The 16,176-nt window shown below is 37.2% G+C and overlaps 2 protein-coding genes and 1 non-coding gene across 3 annotated transcripts; 1 reads left to right on the forward strand and 2 right to left on the reverse strand.

Annotated features, from left to right (window-relative positions):
- The first annotated feature begins 3,108 nt into the window (after positions 1-3,108).
- On the forward strand, positions 3,109-7,478 carry LOC113308083 (ribosome biogenesis protein BMS1 homolog). Its single transcript, XM_026556554.1, has 12 exons — positions 3,109-3,225; positions 3,347-3,515; positions 3,605-3,734; positions 3,856-3,968; positions 4,064-4,235; positions 4,562-4,769; positions 5,186-5,428; positions 5,655-5,903; positions 6,043-6,246; positions 6,524-6,805; positions 6,885-7,019; positions 7,185-7,478. Exons 6-12 carry the CDS (start codon positions 4,569-4,571, stop codon positions 7,314-7,316), a joined length of 1,446 nt encoding a protein of 481 aa, XP_026412339.1. The 5' UTR covers positions 3,109-3,225; positions 3,347-3,515; positions 3,605-3,734; positions 3,856-3,968; positions 4,064-4,235; positions 4,562-4,568; the 3' UTR covers positions 7,317-7,478.
- Positions 7,479-8,532: 1,054 nt separating this feature from the next.
- Positions 8,533-9,676, reverse strand: LOC113313114 (pentatricopeptide repeat-containing protein At2g22410, mitochondrial-like). Its single transcript, XM_026561834.1, has 5 exons — positions 9,617-9,676; positions 9,339-9,455; positions 9,223-9,291; positions 8,885-9,068; positions 8,533-8,795 (listed from the first exon to the last, which is right to left on the reverse strand). The coding sequence occupies exons 1-5, from the start codon at positions 9,674-9,676 to the stop codon at positions 8,533-8,535; spliced, it is 693 nt and encodes a 230-aa protein (XP_026417619.1).
- A 1,397-nt stretch (positions 9,677-11,073) lies between these two features.
- Positions 11,074-11,181, reverse strand: LOC113314512. The gene has a single exon (XR_003342451.1). It is a non-coding gene; the product is annotated as a U6 spliceosomal RNA (small nuclear RNA).
- Between the last annotated feature and the right edge of the window lie 4,995 nt (positions 11,182-16,176).

A 16,176-nucleotide genomic window follows, 5' to 3' on the forward strand; every position in this document is an offset into this window, starting at 1 on the left:
CCATGCCCAAACGTGTACATGTATGTTGGTTCAACACAATAACCCAAAAAGGTCAACCATATGAGCATTTCATATTAACCTTGTTCTTCTTCACCATAACTAGTTCAATTGACTCAAATGAACTAGTTAGAGAGTTGTTCAATCGTAAGATAAAATTGAAGAAAAGATGATTCGATTCGATTGAATCGGCTCATGAACTTATAGCCACGGTTTTCATAAAGCATTCCTTAATAATTTAAGTTTCATGTTCAGAGCACATCTTTAGATCATAACCTCTTAAGCACACAAACAAGTTCGCGGACTTAAGTAAACCGGTTGAGTTTTCCAAACTCAACATAAATTCTCGGAAATAGAACTTCCGCCAGTTCGCGGACTTAGCAGCAAACGATTTATTTGGAAATCCCAGCAGAAATTCTCGGGATGAGAACTTCCGTCAGTTCGCGGACTGGGTTCGCAGACTTGGCAAGCCAATTCCACAATCCTACCGATTTCTCTTGATCAACAAAGTTCGAAAACTTCGGTTCAAGGAATACATGGTTATGTAATCAAAACTCTCATTCCAACCATTGAAACATTCTTAGAGGACGTTATTTAGTTGTTATTCACAAACCTTTCTCGTCAGAGCAATTAATAAAGCAATTGAATTTTCATGACTTTCGTCACTAGGTGAAGATAAGCTTGATCAAAGCGAAACACTTTACCAACACACGATTTCGATTGAATACTCAGCTCGAAATATCAAGTGTATATGATCCAGTTTATATAACATACGACTTTTGTCTCATAAGAAGTAGGAGATAGAGTAGATAGACTTTTGAGTGATAGATAAGTTCAAGTCTCGAAATACCTTTTTGTTGATGAAGCTCCATGGTTCCTTGAGTAGATCTTCGTCGTTGTATGATGAATCTCCATGAATTCCTTGAGCTTACTACACTTTTCTATCCTAGTCCGAGACTTAGTTATAATAGGATAGATATCAAGACTCATAGTTTTGATCACTAACATTGACAAACATGCTTGATATAGCAACGCATGCGAGGTTGACCGAGATATGCTCTAACACTTATAGATAATAAATAGTGAAATTTTGAAATGATTTATCTCTGAAACTACACCACGGATGTTCGCAAACTTCATACCATTGAATTTTTTTTTTAAAACACCTATGTAACGAATATAAACATGCCTATCAAATTATGCATATTTCTTATAATCAATTAAAAGGATAATTTTAGAAATATCTCCTTGTTTAGTGATATATGTCACTTATTGGTGGGACAAAATCTAAAAGTAAATAGGTCACTTAATGGTGGGACGGAAAGAGTATCATATGCAAAAAACTAGCAATTTTGCTATAAAAATAATCCACAAAAACGATTTAAGGTTTCAAACCCAGTTAATAAAGTAAATGTATATTACTATAACCAGCTAAATATTTATCTTATGATAACCAGAAGTTTATCAAATCATGAATATTTTTTATGTAAAAGATTTTGATTTAAAAAAAAAAAAGAAAAGAAAACAAAAATATATAATATCTTACTTTATTATGTAAAACTCATCACAATAGAAAATGAATTTGATCATCAATTTTTTTTTGAAGTTAACTGACAAACCTAAAGAAAATGGTAATGTTGATCTTACTAAATCGGTGAATAAAACAATTTAGCTCAACGAATAGAGCATGTTGATAACGTATTATAAACTAAAGAATTAGAGAATGTTAAACATGAACAAGCAGAGAGAAAAGATATTTCATTCATGAAACTAGTGTATCAAATATAATTGTGCAAGGACCTCTATTTATAAGTCATACAATAGAGTGCGTGGTTAATAACATTAAGTATTAGAGGTAATGTCATGCAACCATTACTATGCACTTAAGATGGAGATTACAAAAAAAAAAGTGTAAGGGTGGTGAAGGAGATGTAAAGGTGGTGGTATAAGTGTGGTGTAAATCCACAGGATAATTATTTACAACAATTATACTATCTATTCTATTATATAAAGGGAACTACCCTTATTGTAGCTATGTGAAGCTGCAATTTTCGTCTTCCAATTTTTCCCCTAGCTTCATTTCATTTTCAAAGACATTAGATAAATATAAAGCGGGCATTAATATAATTTGACATTTTAAAGACCATTTTTCCTTACTGGATCTTTGAATTGTTCTTTGGTCCTTCTAATTAGTTCTTCGGTTCTTCTAATTAATACTAATATCACCTTTTTTGATCAGATCACATCATTGAACGTTTGCTATATTTCAATTAATTACAGTAGGAACTCTTTAAATTAATACTCGTTAAATTAATTATCTCTTTAAAATAATAACATTTGATGATCCTAACTAGGCTTGCACAAGCTAAAATTTAGTTCGCTAAATTAATAATCTCTCTAAATTAATAGATTTCTCTGGTCCCAGGACTATTAATTTAAAGAATTTCTACTGTAAATCAATGAATAATCAATCAGTAGATAAATTCTTAGGTGCATCAAATAATGGGTACCTGTGGATAGAACAAAAATATAATCTATGATTATGTTATCATAAATTGATTCCTTAAAAATTGGGTTTACGTTTAGGGGATTACTATACAAGTAAAATTCACGCCCAAATGGGATGTAGCACGTGCGGGTGATCTTGTCTATTATACTAACCAATTGCTCTTAAGCACAGTTCTTGAAGCTGTAATTTTTAAAATCCAGGTTCTCCTTAATTTTATAATTTTGTCAAAAATGAAAATTATAAATATATCAGAATATAGTAGCTAACTAGAGAACATAATGAGAAAGGGAGATAGTTCTCAGTTTCATTTCTTCTCTTAAAAAAATGGAGGAATGGTTATTTATAGCATTGGACCAAGAAGAGGTCGGCTTAAGGAAGTTTCACGAACTGCTTATGTGGCAGTACACACACCAAAGATATGTTAAGTCAAGCGGTGGTCAGCCACCTAAAAATGATCTCAATAAAATTAGAGCGGGTAGAGAAGAGAAAGAAATAGAGCGGGTTACGTGTAAGAGGGCCCATGAGAGAGCAAAAGAAAAGCACGTGCGGAGAGCGTGCCGGGCCCGTCATACTGGTATATACAAACAGAATAGGTGCAGTATCTCTACCGGGTTATAATTACAGGCTACAGATGCTGTCGAGGCGAGAGATCTAGAAAGGAAACCACAGACAGATTTGCGATCGACATCAATCAATCATAATAAGAAGAAAATTTTAAGGTGATGGTGATTCCTGACTTATGAATTTGGGCTTACTTGATTTTTTAGGGTTTTTGTAAGCGATAATTGGAAATCACTAATTAGGGTTTAATCAGAAATTGTTTTTGTGTTCATTACGCAGGATTTTAAATCAAATGCCGATTGGTAAAAACCTGGCTTTCAAAATATATAGAGGACGGAGGAAGTATGACGATGAGCAACCTCTAAACAAGAACACTCCCAACCTTGATTTTCCACGTCCAATTGATGATCCCGCACCTTACATTGTCGTCGTGCAGGGACCTCGCAAGGTAAGAAGATCCCCTATTTACTTTTGAATCGCTGTAGCAATCCGAATTGAGGTTTATAACAGTTTGTTTCATACTGATATATTATGTAGGTTGGGAAGTCCATGTTGATTAAAGCTCTACAAATGAGTTTTGTCACAGAGTATTTTACTGGTGGCATGCGAATCCCCTTCGCTTGTGGACATGGCACCTTCCCAACAATCCAAGTCCCTGACGAATCAGGTTCAGTTTTATTTTTATTTTTATTCTTCACCTCAAATTCCTTTGTTAATGTAATATTATGCTGATGTAACATATCCACGGGTAACTTCGGTTTTGCTAAAATGTTTTCTTCTACATAAAGGTATACGGCTACAGTTTGTGGAGTGTCCGGATGATATTAATGGTATGATTGATGCTGCAAAGTATGCTGATGTAGCGATACTAATGGTTGACGCGAGTTATGGGTTTGAACAGGTGAGTAACTTACAAGAATGATCTTTTACGACGAGTAAAATGGTTTTGAGAATGGCATGTCCGAGTTCTCAGGAAAATGCTTTTGTTGATTTCAGGAAACATTTGAGTTCCGCAACCTTTTACAAGTTCACGGCTTTCCAAAGGTTATTGGGGTTCTTACACATCTTGACAAGGTGGCTCTAGATGAAACATCAAAAGTCAAACAGCGTCTCGAGGATCATTTCTGTACTGAAATTTATGAAGGAGCAAAACTTTTCTACTTAAACGGTCTGGAATATGGCGCATAAGTTTTTATTAGATGAATATGTAGCAAAGTAGCATCTAATGGAGGAGGATTATGTTTGCTTGATTTTTTTTTTCTTCTTTCAGTTTAGGTTTTAAGTAACAATGCTTTCTAGTCTAGTGGTTTCTTAGTTCAAGGGTTTCTCGCTAAGGAAGGTATTTTGTTATATAAATATCTTGCAGTAGGAGCTGATCTAATGATCAAAGATGAAAGATCACACTTCACATTAGTAATATAATATTAATGTTTCCCTTTCATCTGAATTAAAGGAAAGTCTATCATGGTTTCTTATCCAGTGTATGATTTACAGGTACAAAATGCCTGAAATTGGAGACCTGAGAGAAATGCTTTCAGATCCTCAATTCCTTCCTCTGTCATGGCGGGCCAAACATCCTTATGTGCTGGTAGATTGTTTTGAAGATGGTACTCCAAAAAGAGTGCATGGGGATGAAAAATTCAATAGAATTTTAAGTCTGTACGGTTATCTCAGAGGTTGTAATATCAAGAAAGGATCTAAGGTATTTCTCTTAACTCTTTTATTGTGGTTCTCAATTCACTGATGCACTTGCCGCCCAACTTGCTTTATAGTTTTTGTTGTCCCCTTGTCAAATACTCTTTCATATCATAGTGTATTTCATACTATTTGATTCGAGTTGGTTGTCTTCTGTTTTTTTATAAGAGTTTCAGACTAGATTATCTGCTCGCCCTTTCTTGGTTTTCTGGTTTTAATCCAGTTCCCTGTTTATGCTGATTCTGTAACTGTCATCTGCACATGTGTCTGATAGGCTCTTGTAAAGAAAATAACCCTTGCACAGTATTTTATTTTCTTAATACATGCTCATCTTTTTGAACATGCACACCTATTATACACTTCTTTTACCACATGGTTACGTGTATTTTGTTTATAATAAACTAATTAGGTGTATTGTGCCAGGTACATATTGCTGGTGCTGGGGATTTCTCTTTAGCTGACGTTAGAGAGTATTATGATCCTTGCCCTGTGCTTTGGTCACCCAGAAGATCTTTTGGGGATCTTCTGGGTGAACAAAGCACAGGAACTTATTTAAGGTTGGAATTTCTTGATGTTCCTCCTGAGATAATTGAAAATTTTGATCCCCATCATCCTATTCTCGTGGGAGGTATCCTTCCAGAAGAGGAAAATTCTGGATATATGCAGGTAATTATGCATTTTCTATGTTTTATTTACTACTGCAAAGTGTGTTATAATCTTAATTACACGTTTGTAACCATGTTACTGGTTTATCACACTGTTGGATTCTTACAAAAGAAAATGGAAGGAGCCGTCATTCGAAATTTAAATATAAGCTCGTAGCAAGGCATTTATACCTGTTTGCTGTCTACTTCTGCTGCCTGTATGATCATGTTTTTGTGCTGTTTTTCAGGTGAAACTTAAGCGGCATAGTTGGCGTATGGATTTGTTGATGACCGGTGCTCCAATATCTGTTTCGGCTGGTTGGAGACGTTATGAGACAACTGCTATTTATGCCATGGAAAACGAAAATGGACAGCATCAACTTCTCAATTACACTCCAGAACATAAGGAGTGTGTTGCGGTGTTTATGGGCCCTTTAGCACCTTCCAAGACCAGAATTGTTGCTGTAATGACTAATCTTAATTGTTCGAAAAATAAGGTCTGATATATTTCAATTTCCATTGTTCTATCCTATACATTTTGTAATTCAGGGATGCAATCTGAAGCTACCGCTTTACCAATTGTTGATTTTTTCATATCTTGAATTTTGTTTGATGAGTGATTTGTGTTTGAATCAGGAAGCATTTCGAATTATGGCCAAGGGTGTCGTTCTAGATTTTAATTTTCACGCACAGATATTGCTGAAAGTAGAAAAGATAGGATCTCTTGTTTGCACCGGCTGGAAGACTGCTCGTATCAAGTTTGCACCAAACTTTCAAATTGATGGGTTTATAGGTGCAACAATTCAGACTAAGAGAGGAGTTCGGGGGAAGATTGACAAGGTTTGTGTGCCTATAAACAAAATCTTCTCTTCTGTATTTTGGGTTGGGTTTTTGTTATTGAGTTCTCTATCCGATTTCTAGATTAATGAACAACAGGTTGTGACCCTTTTCTTTTGTGTTCTTTTTTAATCTTTTTATGTCTTGCACTACTGAATTTTGCACTGCTGTCCAGTGTGTCTATTTTTGCAAGTGAATTTGAACTGTATATACACATTCCTTGTATTGATGTTTTTTGTTGTATGAAGGGTTCCTGATTTCTGTTGTGTGTTATGTGCAGGTTGCAGGAGATCGGTTATTTGAATGCACATTTAAGGACTATGTTGACATGGGCGACACTTTCTTTTTTCCTGTTCCCGCCACACTCGTGCTTCCTGCACTCTTCAAACAGTTTAATTTGCTCTTCAAACCCTTAGAGATCATCGAAGCAACCATCGCTGGCATTGCCGCTGCCATCGCCGCCGTCGATGAAGCCACTGTCGCTGTCGCCACAACCACCATCCCCGCTGCCGCTGCCGGCGCCACTATTGTCGAGTACGAGCTTGCTGTTTCATACAAAAAGGTTTTCTCCTTATCTTAACCCAGTTTCAGTGCGTACGGTTTACTAGTCCACATTTACTTATATTTGGCTCAAAACCCAGATTGCTCGGAGGTGGCGGACGTTTTATCAGCGGCGTGGTGTGGATATCAACGAGGGGAAACCTGCATTGGTTACTTTACCAAACCCGCTAGAGTCGGCTTATTTATCAGTGGTTGAGTCAGCTTATTCATCAGAGGTATGAACTCTTGGGCTGATTCAGATCTTTTCTGTCATTGTTCTGGTTTAATGCCTTTACTAGCTCTACTAGTCTCCGACTCTCTATATCCTATTATGTGTCTTGTTGGTTTGTTAGCTTTGTAAAATTGCATCTGATATGGTTGATATTATATCTATTGTACAGGAGCAGAAGCCAGTCAAGAGGAGAAAAGTTAGTGTTTGTGAGGCCCGGGAGATATTAGGAGGGGAAGCAACGGTGATCAACGACGATGAACAAGTGCTGTCTAAAGACAGTGCACTCGATATATTTTTGTGAAGGCACGGTGGTAAGGTAGTACCGGTAAGACAGTACTGAGCTTGTAAGAGAGGATACCTTTGTGAATGCAGTTGTTTATGACAGTGTAACTGTTTGTATAATCCTAAAATCAAAAATTTATAATCTTAAAATTGTCCTTTCGATCTTAGTCGAATTTTTCAAGGTCTGGCTTGTGGGAGTTAGTCGCAATATTACCAACAGCTTTCTGTCCTTCAGGTGGGACTGCTAGCCAAATTTATCCAATTTCAAGTTATGAATTTTGGCTACTCTAAATCAGCTTATAGTCCACTGGGATAGCAAGCGACGGTGGTTCATCTTTACCAACAAGTACGGACCCAAGCAAAAAGAGGTTGGTTATTAGGTTGGCGATAAGAACCCCGTATAGAATACCTATCAGGTATCAGCGATGTCTGGTCTAGTTTCTTGAACTGTCCTAATTTTTGTTAAATGTAGATATTTTAAGTACTTCTTCTAAACCTCCAAGATTTATTGTTGCATGATGAATATGCTCTTCACTTCTCATTTTACAAGTTATACTGATCCATGCCCTAAAATTTACCTTCTGCATTCTTTGCCTCTTCACTTTTCATTTTAGAATGTCAGTACATTTTGATTAAGTTAAACCATAAAGACCAAGTACAGCAATCAAATCAGGATGAGGTTGCTTGCATCAACAAACCCTTAGTGGATTGGATTAAAAGAAAAGGCGCAAGACGAATCGAGCAGGCTGGACATGCTACCAGATTGCAACAATCAAAGGCCTGGCGCATCCCTACAAAAACTAAAAGAAAAGCATTTCAGCTTGCTTGCCGCATGAATCTGGTAGCTTTAAGTTGACGAATCGGTTCGCCTGTGTTGTGTGTGTGTATACGGATTTTAGACCCTAAGGTCATGCACCATATCTCAAACTTCTGTCTGCACTTTAAAATGTGTGAAATCTGAACATTTCGGGTTCTAAGTTTTCGCTGCTCTCATGAACCTGACTAAACATATTCTTCCCGCCCTTGCAGCCCAAATACTCCAATCCGTTGATTTGTATTACGGCACCAGATTGATTTTTTTTGTAACAAACCGTGTTTCTGCGACTCAACTTAATAAAGTGCAACCTTATAAAATAACCCATTGCTTTACTGTTTTTGTTCATGGCAAAAGAAATGCATATTTGTTTTGACAATTAGGATTTGCCTGAATGCTTTACGGATATCTGTTTTTATCCTCATTCTAAAATTTGCTGTTCTACATATGAAATCCCTTGCTTTACATTTTCTTTTACGTCCACTGAGTAAACCAAGGAGTGTAAGTTTTGAAGTTGAGACTTGCAATCCCACATCATGTATACCGCAAAACTGTACCCAAAACCAGCAACAAACTCATGAATAAACCCATTAACCTCAATCGAACTACAACCGGGTGTTTTCACTACTCCTCTCTCCTTTATATCTTTCCTTGTTCTCCTGACATCATCATATTTGCCAGAACCTGCATACATATTCGATAGTAAAACATACACCCACAATGACGTTCTAACTGTACGAGTCTCTCTACAAAACTGGTTTCTCCATGACAACAGCAAGAACTCAGTAATGCTCTCCAAGCCATTGCTTCCTCTAAAGGGCTACATGAAGTTGGCATTCTCAGAATAATTTCTTTAGCCTCCTCAAAAAGCGCAGCTCGACCAAGTAAATTGATCATACATCTATAATTCTCCCTTTTAGGTTCAATTCCGTAAACCAACTTCATGCTATCAAAAATCTGCAATCCTTTAGAGAAGTCATACCTGAATAGCTACGTGCAGTTAATACCGCGACGAAGGTTAGGTCTGACACCATCTTTCTCCATTTGCTCAAACAGTGCAAGTGCATTCTCGGCATCCCATTCATTGTCAATCCATAAATCATCAAATTACATCTCTTTCCTGCATCCCATCAAACAAATTCTTAGCTAAACCCAAATTTCCACATTTCTGAGTACATATCTATAAGAGCAGTATTAAGCTGAACAGTCAGCAGTATTAATCTGAACAGTCATCGGCAACTGCATTCCTTTCAAATGCTTGTGAATCCATATTCCAATATCCGCAGATCCACAGGCACTAAGTAAGCTAACAAATATTCCCTCGTCAGGGTCTAAATTCTTCAACTGCATCAAACGAAACATTTCCAACCCCTCATTGAAACAATTGTTTTGCACATAACTAGAGATCATACAACCCCAAATTCCTCTATCCTTGAACGGCGCTTGATCAAATATTAACCGCAGGGAATCAACATCACCCAATTTACAGTACCCATATATCAAACTGCCCACGAAACCGCAGTTCTATCTGGAATTTCTTCGAACAGACGTCGTGCTTCAGCCATTCGAACGAAGAAGAAAGTTCTAGTTTAGTCAAATGAAGATGACCGCAGCATATAGATAACTAGAGGATGGCTAGAGCGCTAAATGTCAAGTCTTGACAGAACTCTTGAACTGGAGCCTGTCACCCGTTACATTTTAAACATCTCATAAATATAGTTCATGCTCTAACCGGCAAACCGTATCATTTATGCAGAAAGAAATTGTTGAAAAAAAAAATGAAAAATTTTGGTAACCCTCTCCACATCGTGCTTGGTACACCATTGCTCGATGGACAACTCGTTCTGGTGATATTTAAGCTGCTAACTGAACAATGTGGGACTATAAAATTTAAGATAAGATCATTTGGAGCTTTAAGTAACGACTTTAAGTCTTTCTGATCGTCGTATTGTTGATCTACTTCATGGCCTATTTCTGATTGTCTTGTTGTTGATTTATTTCAGAAATGGGGAACTCGCGCTTCAAGATTTGCAATCAAAACCTATTAGTGTCATGATATAGACTGAAATTGGATTGTTAGATCAAAAGTTTCAAAGATACCGGATTCTTAGTTTTGAGAGAGAAAGGCTTCACTATTCAGTGTGTTATTACTGTTGCATTTGTTGTCAGCCGCCCTTCTTGCCTAGCTCAATCACCACAGCAGGTGACAATTTGTGGTGACTTTGGGCGTGTCATTGAGATAGGCATTGGCATGCTTTTGTTGGAAATGACCACTTTAGTTTGACATAGCGAATATGGACGGACGAATCTCCTATCAAGCAGACCTTACCATATGTCTATAGCTGATCGTGATGCTCATAATCTCGCCAGGTTTGTGCTAATAAACCAAACCACCAACTAGTGACTCAGTTACTCCAATCCCTGTATTCCCTTCTCCTATGTTTGAATTATTAGTCGATCATTTCAATGGGGTATGCATTTTTAATTCATAAGAGCTAATTCTATGTATAAGCTCTACATATAGTTCAAAATAAATGAACATCTATTGAAATACTGTCAGATATTACCTGGAGTTTGTGGACAGCAAAAGAGGATCCAAAACAATTTACCAGCTTTGATGGTGCATAAGCTATATATCGAACGCTTTCTTTTTAAGATTACATATTTGTTAAAGAGGAAAATAACTAAAAAGCTGGCAACACCGCATTAGCAGCTATCTGAAAAGAAACGGCACGACTTCTTGTTTTAAGAACCATGGACTGCACATTTTCAGACTTCTTGTTGGTGCAGCATCCTACAGGCGTATGATGTATCAGACAGTGATTAATGGTGACAGGCCTATGACGTAGCTAGACCTTGTGGCTGTAGATGATTGTTCTCAGCTTGGCTTTGGTGTGGCCTGCTGTGAATGATCGTGTGGTTGTCTGACACAAGTTGTTTTTTTGGCACTATAAACGAAAACAAAATTTTTTTTGGACCATTTCTCGATTTGTGCGTGTCATCCTTGCGCAGGAGCCATGCTAATCTTCTCTGTATCGTTCCAATTTTATCGGATGACGAGCTAATAGCGAAGCTTAGACTATTTAAACTGATCGAGCAATATAGGCACTGTGGGACTAAATCAACCAATGCCCATCGCCAATAAATATTCAAAACGCGCTGGCATGTTTTCTGGATCCGGGTCAAGAGTTGGAATCTCTATAGTCACAAATATCTATGTTCCAAGATTCTTGCATAAACCTCAACATTTATGAGAATTCTTGATCTCTCTCAATTCAAAGATCCAGGATTTGAATTGATGTTGTTTCATCGATTCCTGTTTCATTGATTCCTCTTAGCATAGATTTGTAGTTCTGTCATAATATTGTGCCTTCCTTTGTTTCGGAAATTGATCCGACAGCCCAATCAGAACCGTATTCAAGAAAAAAAAAAATTAGAAGTTGACAGGAAATAGTTGCAACTGATGGAACAAAGTCATAAAATGCTGCACTAAAATCTTTGTAACGTGGAAACATTCTGAATTCTGGACTCCACGAAACAATACAGATAACCAGAGAGGACGGATCTTGTTATCTCAATTTCAATAACAATACCCAAATGAACTACCTACTGGATGACGCCCGGATGAAATAAACTGAGTCCTGCAAGAATGTGAATAAATCAAACGTTCGAAGATTCAATACGACTGAAACACCAGAAACGTAGACTACCCGAGCTGCACAGCAAAAACGAACAATCACAAAAAAGAGAAAGAACTACACCTTATTACTGGAAAGGATAGTGAGCGGATGAAGCTTTCAAAATATAGACCCCAAAGTCTAGACATCTATAAAGGGTAGTTTTCTATTTTTTGAAGCATGTATATATATATATATAATATATTTAGGGTAGATGGTTTTTGGAATACTCATTGTTGTATTCTATATTTATTGAAAGTCACTTCTCTCTGATTAAGTATTCGTCTTATATATTCTAGTTTCCGCCTCACCTTCGTTCTTTCCTCTTTTTGGGATTTTGCTTTGCTCAGAAGATGGAGATTAGGTGACTTCCCATCAACGTTGCAACACTAGCAGATGATATCTTGTTAGAAATATTGGTTTCACTCCCTCTAAGTTCGATCTTTAAGTTCAAGTGTGTTTCGCTTTCACTTTTATCTCACCCATATTTCATTTGCAAATGGATCAAATACCACACTTGGTATAAATCTATCCCTTGGGCTTTATTTTACGAAATCCGATTAGTCAAAACAACTCATGATGAAGATTGGTTTCGCTGTGCTATCACATCGTGGGTTGATACCACGTGAATTCAGAAGTCATATCGACTCATAATAGGTTATCTCTTAAGTTTTTATGATTGGTATCCGACACTCTATTTGGGCATGCAACACTCAAACCAAAAAAATACACAAGTTGGGGGAGCGTCATAATTCATTCTCATGTGAAAAAGGTATAATCATAGAGGATATAATTTCCCAACCAATTGCGCGTAACATCACTTCCAGCACCATCCATCCCTCTTGGAAAACCACATCATTTGATCTCGTTTTTTTTTCTTCCTCTTCCAGCTGATCTTGATTTGATATGTAAGTTATTGCCTACAAAATTAAGACTTTTGGTTAAAGAGTTTCTTGCCCCCTTTTATTGTGTTCGTGTTTAACTTACTCAGCTGATGGGGTATTTGTGTTCTTCATAATATTTTGGATGGTTATCTTGTTTACTTTTTAAAGCAAACCCATATTTCAGACATACAACATAAAATACTAACAGTGTATTTGGATATCTGAAACAACATTTGGATATCAGAAACAAAAATATTTCGCTTCATAAAATGTTAGACTTTTTTGTTTCTATAAATCGTTCTAATATTGCAGTGAAGGTAAAGTCAGCTGAATAGCTGTGACCGTGTCACTTAAAAGAAACCCCTATCACATATATATGCCACTCCAAAAGCAAGACCAAATATGTCTACACTGGACAAAAGAATAAGCCAACATTTCATTTACATCCTTAATAGAATTCCAATTTTAATTCACAAGAAAGCATAACAGTTGAGTATGTATTAAAAATCATAGAAAGCATTAAAATACCCATCCAGGGATTTAGATATACGAGCGACCAAAATGAGCAGTCCATTGCATTTTCAACAAAATATTTAGGCATACACACAGGTTAAGAAAACAAGATAACAAGGGCATTTTGAACCCATTTATACAAGATCTACCAACCAAACAAGCATTGTTAGAATACGCGCATCCAACTCAAAATTAATTGGTAATGAGTGGAGAGTCCCCTAAGAGATTATAAACCGCGGGATCATAGATTGTCCAATAATGTTGGACTGATAATCTCAACACGCCCCCTCACGTGTAGTCTCGTTGGATCTAACACGTTGACAAATAAATCGGTGACAGTAGAGAGGCCCTAAGAGATTATAAACCGCAGGATCATAGATTGACCAATAATGTTGGGCTAATAATCTCAACACGCCCCCTCACGTGTAGCTGATAGGTTCTGGTGCATTAGTACTGGTATGATAGATTGCTGAAACTATTTCACCAATTCTACTACTTAACATATCTCCAATGCAATGGCTAGATCAACCTAACGATAATCAGATCTTTGCGACAATTCGGATTCGGGCCAATAACAGCTCGTTGGAAATGACGAGATTGTCTCGGTGCACTCAGTTTGGACGGATAATCCCGTTTTAATAGTTTTTTAATGAAAAACGTTAAAAGAATCAATTAAATTATCTATTTGTTCAGATCTTGACAAAAATAGGGCAGACGCCCCCTTAACAGCAAACAAGTTACGAGGGGGCGTCCAAACTGATTGCACCGAGACGATCTGAACAAATAGACAATTTACGGGGGTCGTCTGCCCTATTTTTGTGAAGATCTGAACAAATAAACCATTTAATTAATCCTTTTAATGTTTTTCATTCAAAAACTATTAAAACGGGATTATCCGTTCAAACTGATTGCACCGAGACGATCTCGAGCCGTCAGGTATCCAACGAGCCGTTATTTCCCCGGATCGGAATTGTCGCAAAGATCTGATTATCGTTAGGCTGATCTAGCCATTGCATTGGAGATATGTTAAGTAGTAGAGTTGGTGAAATAGTTTCAGGAATCGATTATACCAGCACTAATGCACCAGAACCCATCAGAACTCCGCGGTTAAGCGTGCTTGGGAGAGAGTAGTACTAAGAGTCCTCGTATTGATTGCTTTTTTTTTTTTATTTTTCTGGAGATTTTTTCTTTTTGGTTTTGGCGTTTTTTCTTATGATGACCAGTGACTACTTAGGGAAGTGATTAAGTGAGAGAAAATATGATTTTTGTGGCGTGATGTAAGGGGGCATCCTATTTTTGTGAAGATTTGAACAAAAAGACCATTTAAGTGTTTAAGTGAGAGAAAATATGATTTTTGTGGCGTGATTTACGGGAGGGCGTCTGCCATATTTTGTGAAGATCTGAACAAAAAGACTATTTAAGTGATTAAGTGAGAGAAAATATGATTTTTTGGCATGATTTACGGGGGGCGTCTGCCCTATTTTTGTGAAGATCTGAACAAATAGACCATTTAATTGATCCTTTTAATGTTTTTCACTAAAAAACTATTAAAACGGGATTATCCGTTGAAAGTGATTGCACCGAAACGATCTCGTCGTCGTCAGGTATCCAACGAGCCGTTATTTTCCCGGATCGGGATTGCCGCAAAGATCTGATTGTCGTTAGGCTGATCTAGCCATTGCATTTGAGATAATGGAACCACTGTTGATGTTTTGCAGTGAACTCTTACCACTTAGAAACAGTTCACTGTAAAGTCATTATACGACAACCTTTCCACTGCATATGCTACTCTTACAACATGTGCCATTTTTTCCTACATATGGAAGCAGAAATATCCTCCAAAAGTGGGGATTTTCTTATGGACTATTGCACATGATTGGCTACAAACTATGGGTTTTGGAGCCAAATGGAGAAGCTGAGTATAATGGTGTCTATCTTCATCTCAATCTTCTATGTTAGTAAATGGTAGCTCTACAACCTAATTTCAACATCAAAAAGGGTTGAGACAAGGGGATTCACCGTCTCCTTTAGCCATGCCATACCTGACTATATCTGACTGCATCCGGATGACAATTGGATTTCAGATTATGGTGGAAAACTGCCACAGTGAGTTGATCCTATGAGTGTAACTATTTTATATTATAGATTCGCAAGGGGATCACGTACTATAAAAATCAATACTTACACAATGAAAGGATTTTACTAAAACGAAAGAGTTGTTTAGCCACAGTGGGTTGAGCTTAACTGGTCACAGGCTCCCGTTCAAGAAATTTTGTCAATACTACATTTAGCGCTCTATCATCGGAATGGATTGGGTACAATAGACAATAGTAAAGTTATTGGGTGATGGGTTCTAAACTCATCAGCACCAATATATTTTTTTTTTGAAAGAATCATCGTCATACTTTTGTAGGCATGTACTTAATTTTCAGATATCCCAACTTACAACAGAGCCACCGCTTTGGAAATCACATAACACACTGGATAAACAAATTCCTCCATGTACCACTAGAACAAGTTAGTTTGGTAAGTATTCCCGCCTGTCATGCGGGTGACAAGTGTTTGATCGGCTTTTTTTCATTCTTTTTGACGATTTTCGTTAACAAATGAAGCAGCTTAGGACCACATCGGTCAAAACCGTATAGGATAAAATGCCCAGAGATGTCGCGACTTGCCTTTTCCAAGTTGGGCATGGTCCGGGACTGTGTGGCCATTGAAGTGGAGGGTACTGCGGTAGGCTGGCTTCACAGAGCAGCGAACACCTCCCTCTCCTGTCAGTGGAAGGATTACAAGTCCTTTTTTTGTTTTTTTTTACCAGATAGACTTTTAGAAAGTGCCAGTGAAAATGACATCTGTAGGTGCAATGAGTTATTAATTTTTGTTGTAAAACATATACGACTATGATGTCGCACAACTTACTACTCTTTGTTTCCAACTATCTACTGCATCAAACGCCCCGAGTTCAGCTGCTTGATTATGTAAAAACAATAA

This window comes from Papaver somniferum, chromosome 9 (genome assembly GCF_003573695.1).
Source record: "Papaver somniferum cultivar HN1 chromosome 9, ASM357369v1, whole genome shotgun sequence".
NCBI classification, from domain to species: domain Eukaryota; kingdom Viridiplantae; phylum Streptophyta; class Magnoliopsida; order Ranunculales; family Papaveraceae; genus Papaver; species Papaver somniferum.